The following is an 11,339-nucleotide window of genomic DNA, read 5'->3' as shown; positions in this document are numbered from 1 at the left end:
AAACAGTGTCAGACTTTATTTTGGGGGGCTCCAAAAATCACTGCAGATGGTGACTGCAGCCATGAAATTAAAAGACGCTTCCTCCTTGGAAGGAAAGTTATGATCAACCTAGATAGCATATTCAAAAGCAGAGACATTACTTTGCCAACAAAGGTCCGTCTAGTCAAGGCTATGGCTTTTCCTGTGGTCATGTATGGATGTGAGAGTTGGACTGTGAAGGCTGAGCACCGAAGAATTGATGCTTTTGAACTGTGATGTTGAAGAAGACTGTTGAGAGTCCCTTGGACTGCAAGGAGATCCAACCAGTCCATTCTGAAGGAGATCAGCCCTGGGATTTCTTTGGAAGGAATGATGCTAAAGCTGAAACTCCAGTACTTTGTCCACCTCATGCGAAGAGTTGACTCATTGGAAAAGACTCTGATGCTGGGAGGGACTGGGGGGAGAAAGAGAGGGGGACGACAGAGGATGAGATGGCTGGATGGCATCACAGACTCAATGGATGTGAGTCTGGGTGAACTCCGGGAGTTGGTGATGGACAGGGATGCCTGGCGTGCTGCGATTCATGGGGTCGCAAAGAGTCAGACACGACTGAGCGACTGAACTGAACTGAACTGAACTGAAGATCACTGCAGATGGTGACTGCAGCCATGAAATTAAAAGATGCTTGCTCCTTGGAAGACAAGCTCTGACCAACCTAACCAGCATATTAAAAAGCAAAGACATTACTTTGCCAACCAAGATCTGTCTAGTCAAAGCTATGGTTTTTCCACTAGTCATGTATGGATGTGAGAGTTGGATTATAAAGAAAGCCAAGCACTGAAGAATTGATGTTTTGAACTGTCGTATTGGAGAAGACTCTTGAGAGTCTCTTGGACTGCAAGGAGATCCAACTAGTCCATCCTAAAGGAAGTCATTCCTGAATATTCACTGGAAGGACTGATGCTGAAACTGAAGCTCCACTACTCTGGCCACCTGATGCAAAGAACTGACTCACTGGAAAAGACCCAGATGCTGGGAAAGATTGAAGGTGGGAGGAGAAGGGAATGACAGAAGTTGAGATGGTTAGAAGCTTCACTGACTCGATGGACATGAGTTTGAATAAGATCCAGGAGTTGGTGATGGACAGGGAAGCCTGGCATGCTTCAGTCTATGTGGTCACAAAGAGTCGGCCACAACAGAGCAACTGAACTGAACTGAATATGGTATTGTTTTAGTCGCTGTGGGATTGTGGTTCTTCTTGCTTCTTCTGTCTGCCCTCTGATGGAGAAGTCTAAGAGGCTTGTGTAAGAACTTCCTAATGAGGGGAGTGGTGGTGGGGAAAACTGGGTCTTACTCTGTTGGGCAGGGTCTTGCTCAGTAAAGCTTTAATCCAATTATCTACTGTTGGGTAGGGTTGCACTCCCTGCTTGGTAGTTTTTCTGGCCTGAGGTAACCCAGGGTCTGTGGTCAAGTTAATGGTGACATCCAAGAGTGTTTATGCCAAAGAGAACCTTCCCTGACAGCTCCTGCCAGCCCCCCGGTCCCTGCAGTGAGCCCCTGTGGACCCATGCTTCCACAGGAGACCCTCCAAGCCTAGCTGGTAGTTTTGGTTCAGTTTCCTGTGGAGTCACTGCTCCTTTCCTCTGAGTCTTGGTGCGCGCAAGGTTTTGTTTATGCCCTCCAAGTCTGGAGTCTCTGTTTCTCCCAGTCCTGTCTTATAATCAAATCCTGCTTGGCTTCAAGGTCAGAGTCCCTGGGGATTCCCAGTCCTTTTGTCAGGTCCCCAAGCTGGAAAGCCTGAAGTAGGGTTCTGAATAGTCACAACAGTGGGAGAACTTCTTTGGTATTATTCTTCTCCAGTTTGTGGAATTTGATTTTATCAGCATTGTGCCCCTCCTACCATCTCACTGCTGCTGCTTCTTTGTCTTTGGACGTTGGGTATCTTTTTTTGGCAGGTTCCAGCATCCTCCTGTCGATTCTTGTTCAACAGCTAGTTGTGATTTTAGTCCTCTTGCAGAAGGGTATGAACGCATGTCCTTCTACCCTTCCACTGCACCATCTTGAAATGGAACCCCTACTTGTAATTTTTAAGTAAAGCTTTTTAAAATTACATTGGCATACTTCAATCCCCATCAATAACATAAACTGATAAAGCAGTTCCCCTGACTACAATTGTACGTCCTTCAAATATATTTTCCATGCATCCCTAAGACTTTCCTTGATTACCAACACCCACTCTCAGGCATCCAACCTTACAATCTCCATGTTTACTGCTTGCATACAATAAACAGTAAAATAAAATCTCTGTATTTTAATTGTATGTACAATGATCTGATTCCAACATTAAATTGTATGTTTCCTGAAGAATAAGGTTATCTGTACCCACGGCTACCACAAGATCAGAACATACTGTTGCTGTTCAGTCACCAAGTCATGTCCATCTCTTTGCGACCCCATGGACTATAGCACACCAGGCCTTACTATGCCTCACCATCTCCCTGTCCCTCATCATCTCCTGGAGTTTACAGGCATTAAATAAAATTAATAGAATAAATGAAGATACAGAGGCATAGCATGTAAATTTGGGGTCACCCTCTATTTTAGTGATTACCTATCCTCTATTCTTTTATTAAATATTTCTTAAATAATTAATATAGGAACAATTATCAAAGTTCATTCAAGGGAATGATTGCCTCAACAAATATGATATCTCTTCCTCCCACTTTGATTTTTTTTATTAGTGTCCAGGAACAAGCAGGTCCTCAGAGCACTCCCCAATGCCTGACAAACTTAATATACAATTTCCCAAGTTCTTGTATGTAATGAAAATTTTTTATTGTTTGTTTCTTATTATTATAACTTCCTCTTGATAGAACATGTATAAAATAGTTTATTCAAGTGAAAATTCAAAACTGATTGTAAAAATTAGTAAACCGAAACCTCTGAAATGAAGTTGGAAACTAAAAGTCTGGGACTTTCACACCTACACCAAAAGCAGAGCCCAACTGTAAAGAAAAAGACTCCTCTACTTTCTTGTCAAGGACTCAGCCAACGAAAAGTCAAGGGCACTTTTTTCACTATAGCACCAGTCGAAGCTTAAAGAAAATACACAACATGAGAGTCGTTAAGACAAATTTTATTTGGGATAAAATGAGGACTGTAGTCCAGGAGACAGCATTTCAGATAGCTCTGAGAAACTACTCCAAAGATGATCAGTATATATGTGATTTTGGTGAAGCAGGAGTACATGCAATCAAGCACATATTCTTTGCAGAAGGTTTCTACTACTCACAAGGAACAGTCATCACCATGAAGGACTTTAATGCTTTTTCTAGATATGAAGAGATACAAGAATTGGGCTCATCAAGTTAGCTCCTGAAAATATCAAAGTATCTTAAGACTTGTTCTGCCAGTTTTAACCAGAGCACATAATACCTCATTTCTGCTCTCTACCCTGAACTCCTTTTAGGGGTATTGAAAATCAGCAGCTATACCAGCATATGATTTAATCCTTGTAGAGGTAGATGGCAAATGCCAGTTTGTAGTTGACATGATCAATCTTTCTTTTTGCTTCTTTAAAAGAGTTCTTCCCTTGTCATTCAGGAACTTGCATGTATCTTGCCATGGTGGCAGACCTTGAATTGCAACTCTGTGCTTTTCCTCCATGTTTGCTGGAGAAATATCTGTCAGTCTATTTGTTTCAGGTCAACATTTCAGTGGGCTCCACAGGGGCCTGAGAAGACTTCCAACAGTTCTAGGGCTGGTGTGCAAATAGGTCCAATATCCTCATTTGAGTCATTTTTGTTTACTGTTTATCTCACCAACCCTGGGGTTTGAAAGATGTCTTACTTCTGGAACTGAGATTTCACCCTCTTTGCATTTGAAGTTCTCCTGGCTTTATTTGGGATCTATTTAAAACTTTGCCTTTCTGGTTAAGGTGTTGCTTTTAGGCTAGTAGTTGTTTGGCACTTTGATGTGATTTGAGATTAGACTATTTCATGACTGACTAGCCTTCAGCCTGTACTCTGCAGAACAGTGGCTGCTCCTTCTAAGGTGGCTCGCCTTCAACCCATTCATTCAGGAACAGAGGTGTTCTTTCTGTGAAACAATGTTGGGCTTTTCAGCCTTTGATCTAGTTCTTTTGAAGGGCTACAAGATTACTCTTCTTACCTAGCAAAATCTCAGCCAGTGAAAAGCCATGGCCTTGTACACAAGAGCTTTCCCAATTTCCTCTTCCTTCTTAGAGAACTGTTCTCCTTCCTTTGGCATGCAGAGACTTGCATGTGGCTCACCATGAATACAGATCACAAATTGCAATTCTCTGATGATCCCGAAGTCCCAAAGTCTGCTAAGTCAAGTCCGACTCTTTGGCATCTGCTGATCTCAAAGTCTGGATCCCAAAGTCTGCTCAGTCAAGTCCGACTCTTTGTGACCCGGTGCAATGTAGCATGCTAAGCTCCTCTGTCCGTGGAATTCTCCAGGCTAGAATATTAGAATGGGTAGCCATTCCCTTCTCCAGGGATCTCCATGACCCAGGGATTAAATCAAGGTCTCTTGCATTGCAGGTGGATTCTTTACCGTCTGAGCCACTAGGAGTTATGTGTAAGAGAAGGAGCCATTCCAAAGACTAAACTAGACAAAATGATTGCTTAAGCACTATAATAATATATAAAAACAGTGTTCTGCAGTAAGCCATAAAAATAAATAGAAATTAGTTTTTTGAAATAAAATGTTATTTGAGATTAGTATGAAGATTCATCTTGAAAAAATGTATCTGAAATGTCCAAAGCATCTCCAAAATCCAAGATATTTATGTTTGACAATGCTGCTGCTGCTCCATTGAGCACTTCAGTAAGTGATTAAGTCACTAAGTCACTTCAGTCGTGTCCGACTCTGTGTGACCCCATAGACAGCAGCCCACCAGGCTCACCCATCCCTGGGATTCTCCAAGCAAGAACACTGCAGTGAGTTGCCATTTCCTTCTCCAATGCATGAAAGTGAAAAATAAAAGTGAACTCGCTCAGTCGTGTCTCACCCTCAGTGACCCCATGGACTGCAGCCTTCCAGGCTCCTCCATCCATGGGATTTTCCAGGCAAGAGTACTGGAGTGTGGTGCCATTGCCTTCTCCGTTGACAATGCTAAGATGGGGAAAAAAACTACCATATGGAAATAATACACTACCTTTAAAAAGCTTTTGATAATATTTCTATGATACTCAGGAGAATAATTTCATTGATGACAAGAGGAGTACAAAGTAAACAGACACCACTCATTAGTGGAAGAGAAATAGTAATCACAGAATAATACTTTTCTTCTCCAAATGTTTTTTTAGCGCTTCTTTGACATCTTTGTTTCTCAAAGAGTAAATCAAAGGATTCAACATGGGAGTGAGTAGGGTGTAGCACAAGGAGGCCACTTTACTGAGCTCAGGAAATGTGTCAGGAGTGAGATACATAAAAAAGACAGCACCATACAGTACACTCACGACTCCCAGGTGGGAGCTGCAAGTGGAGAAAGCTTTCTTACGCCCTTCGGTGGAGGGTATCTTTAGAACTGTGGACACAATGTACAAATATGAAATAACAATAATTATGATGGTAGGGAAGATAATGAGGCCAGATAAGGTGAAAGAAACCATTCTTAGGATGGAGAGGTCAGAACAAGATAGTCTCTGAAGTGGGCGAGTGTCACAGTAAAAATGGTCAATGTCCCGAGAAGCACAAAAGGATAAAGTAAATGTCATGCTGGTCTGAAGAATTGAGCTGATACAGCCAAAAAAATAGGAACCAGCCACCAACTGAACACAGAGACATGTTGACATCTGGACAGTGTAGAGGAGAGGATTGCAGATGGCAATGAAGCGGTCATAAGCCATGACTGCCAGGAGAAACCCCTCGGTTACAATGAAGAGGGTGAAGAGAAAGAGCTGGGTCACACAGCCCGCAAATGAGATGGACTTGCTCACAGACCAGAAGTTGATCATAGCCTTGGGTGCAATAACAGATGAATAGACGAGATCAATGAAGGAGAGGTTGCCTAGGAAGAAATACATTGGTGTGTTCAGCCAGGGATCAGTTATAATAATGACCATCAGGCCAACATTCCCTAGAAGGATCATGGCATAGACAAGCAGAAAAAGCAGGAAGAGGAGAATGTGGAGCTCTGGGTGGACCCTGAAGCCTACAAGAATGAAATCAGTCACGTCTGAGTAGTTGCTTGTTCCCCTGTCACCCATGTCAGAAACCTGCAGAGAGGTACAAAGCAAAATAAGCAAATGAACTCTTGGCTGTCATCCCAGTTACAAATCATCTCTTACTGTATTAGGAGTCACAAAACTGTTCTAAAATCATTATTTATTTTCACCTTAAAAGTTACTAATTTATATGAGTGGTGAAATTAGATCTTTTCCTTCTGAATCTAATACAGTGTCTTCCCGCCAAATACCTTTCACAGTGCATGTATCACTTCTGTATATATTTCCAACTCATGATTTATGCAATAAATGTAATGTCAGGAAATAGAGATTGCAAGAGAGCACAAATATTTCAATAAATGACATTTTGGAAGCAATTTTGGAGTCTGAGTTTGGAGATAAGGGCTTCAGTAGTCTACTTTAGGAAAACTTAGCTTGGCAGGCATAGAGTACCAGCAGATACAAAGGAAATGATTGAATTTTAAGATACCTAAAAGGTGCAATTATTTTTTGTGGTTAATGGAAACCATGGATTCTGATATAATGTGTATACTCACAAAGAAAAAGTTGTGCACAACCAAACAAAAATTATCAGCACTTGTATGCTAGAATTTCTCCAAATGAGCCTCATAATTTCTTTCATTAAAAATGATTTTCCCTCATTTCCTCAACTGACAGCTCATAGTAAAGAAAGAGACTTATTCTGTCTAGATAGACTTATTTAGAAATGGATACTGAACAAAAGATACATAAAGAAGAAATTGTTGATTGCATTCTTATTTACCTGGAATATAACTTGTACAGTTATCATTAGTTCATTTACTCAGTCGTGTCCAACTCTTTGGGACCCCATGGACTGTAGCCTACCAGGCTCTGAGGAGCCTCTCAGTGCATGGAATTTACCAGGCAAGAGTCCTGGAGTGGTTGCTATTTCCTTCTCCAGGGAATCTTCCCAACCCAGGGATCGAACCCGGGTCTCCCACACTGCAGGCAGACGCTTTACGGTCTGAGCCACCAGGAAGACTCATTTACTAGACACTTTAAATAAGATCACTCTTTTCCCCAGGGCTTTATATACATGAATCTGTGTAGACAACAATAATAATAGCAAACATTATGTGGCATCTTTTATAGGCCACTTCTCTAAATGCTTGCATAATAGCTCATTTAACACATACAACAATAATATGAGCTGAGTGTTATTCTATTCCCCAGTTTACAGTAAGGAAAATGAAGTACCAAGAAATAAAATATGTTGAAAGACACCTATAGGGTCAGAATTGAAATCTGACACCAAGAAATCTGGTTCCAGAACCCATGTTCTAATCACTGTGTGATATCTATCTACTTTTTCTTTGGTAAAGAAATATGAAAGAAGTTTAATATTTTGGTGAGGAAAAGATGACTTTCAGGAAAATGGTATGATGTTGTCTTGATATCTTTTTGTTATTCACCAGATCAATCAAAAATTAAATATGAAGATAATTATATTATAAAGGGGCAAGTTTTAAATAGATCAGAGTTAGGGTCGTAGGAGTATAAATTATTTAGACAGTGAAAGGAAACACTGTAGTAGTTGTAAAATGTTTTTTGAAAAATAATGTATCTTATTTATATTTCTTTAAAATCCTGCCTAGAACCAAGGGACCAGATTACTTGAATTTTTGAGATTTATTCCCATCAAACTCATTCTAATGTTAATAGGTTTACAGCTAAAAACACTTATATCTGGAAAACGGAGAGTGTTTTTCCCAGAGTATTCAATACACAAGTAGTCAGTTGGTAATTTATTATTTGTCAAAAACTCACATGCTTTCAAATTTACTCTTACCTTATATTGTTTGGTAATTTGTCATGTTCTGTAAAAAGAGCAGCAGAACTCTGATGTTCTGTCTTGTTATTGTTTTAATTTTAGAAAGGGTAAACAAATTTAATGACTATGTTACAAAAATAATTTAAAAAATCATTATGTCAAAAGAAAATGAACCCCTTTCCTCTCAAAATTTCCAAGTGCATGTTCATTTCCCCAGTTTCATATTCTTCGCTTCGAAAAAATATCCTTATTTTTCTTACTGCTCTATGTAAACTACTAAACTTTCCTTTAGTAGTTGACATTGGAAAAAGTCATGGTCCTTTGTAGAAGACAAACAAGTTTATTTTCCAGTGATGCTTGGTTACTTCTGAAATGCTTGCAGGAATTATATTCTGTAGTTATGCAAAGTGAATCTGAGGAATCAATCAATAGGATAGTCCCTCTTCTGCATTCTCTAGTGCTTGAATGCTTTTAAGAAGCAAAAATAGATTGTCTTAGACATCCTAAGTCTAAGGATGGTCCTGAGTCATCTGGAATCTCTGATAATCTGCTCAAATAACAGCAGCAGTTTTCATAATGGCTTTGGCATAACAGTATAAATTTTTATAATTGCAGCATTGAGGTTTCCTTTACCCTCTGAGATATAGTCCTCCTGGGAAAGAAAGAAGTATACATTTATTATTAAGATGTCTAGACTCCAGAGTCAAGATCCATGAGGAACATAGGGACTCCAGAAAGAAAGAAAATGGGGTGGGGTATGTGGAAGCAGCCTAACAGGAGTCAGCATACATAGAAGAGCTGTTTTCTTGTGAGAATCCTTTGGGAAAGACCACAAAAAAATCTTTTTTAAAATCATCAATCCAAAGATAGACATATCTGAGTTGGAGTTCTAAAACACAACTCCTTGCATCTAAAAATGCAGCTCGACTCATTATTTTTCTTCAAACACTTTATTGAGAAATAATTAGTGTGAAATAAACTGTATTCACTGAGTATACATTTCTGTGAGTTTTGCCAGTTTTATACATCAATGAAACCATCACCATATCAAGATACAGAGCATTTCAATCACCTCCAAGAGACTTATCATGCCCTTTTTTAACTATGCCTGCTTCCAACTCCATTTTCAGCTAACCAGTGATATGATTTTTTTTACATATAAATATGTTTGCATATAGTATGCACCCTTTTCTCTCAGGTTTCTTTCACTGAGTAAAATGATTTTGACATTTATTCATTTTGTAATATCTATAAGTAACTCATTCTTTTAATTAATGAGTATTCCATTTACATATGTACCAAATTTTGGTACTCTTAAATCTTGGGCAATTGAGGTATTTTCTGATTTCAGATATTGTGAATAAAGTCAATATAAATATTCACACACACTTATTTGATCAAGGACCCACTTCCTTCTTCTCCTCTCTCAGCACAGCATAACTTTCCTACACTCAAGCAAGTGCAGGAAAAAATACACAGATTTCTCTTCCCCTAGGTACCAGACAAAGGCTATCATATCACCTTGAGTGTTAAGTCGCTTTATTCATGGCCAGCTGTTTGCAACCCAATGGACTGTAGTCCACCAACCTCCACTGTCCATGGGAGTCTCCAGGCAAGACTACTAGAATGGGTTGCTGTGCCCTCCTCCAGGGAAACTTCCCAAGCCAGGAATTGAACCATTCTTTTATCTCCTGCATTGGCAGATGAGTTCTTTACCACTAGCGCCACCAGGGAAGCCCATCACCTTGAGAGTATCAGGCAGCAAATATATCTTATCCCCAAGGCATAAATAATGCAGAAGGTCTATTCAAAGCAAGAGTGGCTAAAATATCTTGAAGATCTCTTTCTTTATCCAGCCTCCATTCACAGGGTAGAAGCTTGATCTCTGTCATGTTACATCAAGAATACTGGAGCTCTGCTTTAAGTAGGCTCAGTTCAAAGGATGAATTTTCTATGCCAAGAGGGATAATATCATTGGCTACTGACCATACCCAGAAACCTGCCCCTAAATCAGAGGTGTCAATCAGAGAACTGAACCACAGGTTTTGCCTAGAATGAAAAGTGTACCATAGCAGAGAGCTCCAAGTGAACTGTATTTAGAACAAAGTGTGGAAAAGTTCAAGCATAAGTGAATTCTGAAACTTAAAAATAATTTGGTGATAAGCAATGAAGTAGAGATGGTTAGCTCCATAATAGCAAAAAGCTAGCTGTTGACCAACTAGAAGTTTAACAGAGAGAAGTAGAGAAGGAGACAGCTAAGAAATGCCTTCTCTGGGTTTGAACAAGCATAAAAAACTAGCCTTAAAGACTTGTAAAGGAGACCAAAAACAATTTTTTTGATATCTGTTGCATTTCAAGATATATTATTTTTTAATTTATTGTTTATTGAGGTAACACTGGTTTATATTAAGCAAGTTTCACGAATACATTATATTTCTACTTCTGTATACACTGCACAGTGCTCACCACTGAAAATTTAGTTTCCATCACCATATAGTTGATCTCCTTAACCCACTTCACCCTCCACTCCCCCACCTCTTTCTCTCTGATAATCACTATTCTCTTCTCTGTATCTACATGTTTGTTTTTGATTGGTTTGGTTTGCTTACTTATTTTGATTTTTGCTTATTTGTTTTTTGTATTCCACGTATGAGTGAAGTCATATGGTATTTGTCTTTCTCTATCTAACTTATAATATCCTTGAAGTCCATCCGTGATATCACAATTGGCAAGGTTTCATCTTTTTTATGGTTGACTATAATTCTATTCTATATATACACCTCATCTTCTTTATCCATCTGTCAGTGGGCCTTTAAGTTGTTTTTGTATCTTGGTTATTGTAAATAGTACTGTGATGAACATAAGGGTGCATATATCTTTTCAATTAGTACTTTCATATTCTTTGGTAAATACTGAGAAGTGGAATGACTGAATCATATGCTGGCTCTGTTCTTAATATTTTGAGAAATATCCATAAGTTTTTATAGTGGCTAAGCCAATTTCTATTCTCACCAAAACTCTCTGTTTCCTTTTCTCCACATCCTCACCAATACTTTTCATTTCTTGCCTTTTTGATAATAGCCATTCTAACAGGCAGGAGGTGGTATCTCATTGTGACTTTGATTTGCATTAATTTGTGATGTTGAACATCTTTCATGAGCCTGTTGGCCGTATGTATGTCTCCTTTGGAAAAATGTATATTCAAGTCCTTTGACCACTTTTTTTATTTCACTCATTTATTGTTGAAACACACACTATTGTAAATGCAAAAGAAAAATCAGTTATGGAAGCAGAGAAAAAGTAAGCCCTTAAAGAGCCTACATTTTTAAAGAATTATTTTTAATTGGAGAATA

At 39.1% G+C, this 11,339-nt stretch overlaps 1 protein-coding gene across 1 annotated transcript; it reads right to left on the bottom strand.

Moving 5' to 3' along the window:
* Window positions 1-5,273: 5,273 nt before the first annotated feature.
* Window positions 5,274-6,230, bottom strand: LOC102394230 (olfactory receptor 9K2). The gene has a single exon (XM_006075867.3). The coding sequence runs from the start codon at window positions 6,213-6,215 to the stop codon at window positions 5,274-5,276; it is 942 nt and encodes a 313-aa protein (XP_006075929.3). The 5' UTR covers window positions 6,216-6,230.
* Window positions 6,231-11,339: the final 5,109 nt, after the last annotated feature.

Source organism: Bubalus bubalis, chromosome 4, assembly GCF_019923935.1.
Source record: "Bubalus bubalis isolate 160015118507 breed Murrah chromosome 4, NDDB_SH_1, whole genome shotgun sequence".
NCBI classification, from domain to species: Eukaryota; Metazoa; Chordata; class Mammalia; order Artiodactyla; family Bovidae; genus Bubalus; species Bubalus bubalis.
Note: the sequence above shows the minus strand (reverse complement) of the source record. Positions and strands in the feature narration are given on the sequence as shown.

Coding starts and splice junctions, on each gene's coding strand:
- LOC102394230 (XM_006075867.3), bottom strand. CDS start 6,215: ATGGGTGACAGGGGAACAAGCAACTACTCAGACGTGACTGATTTCATT.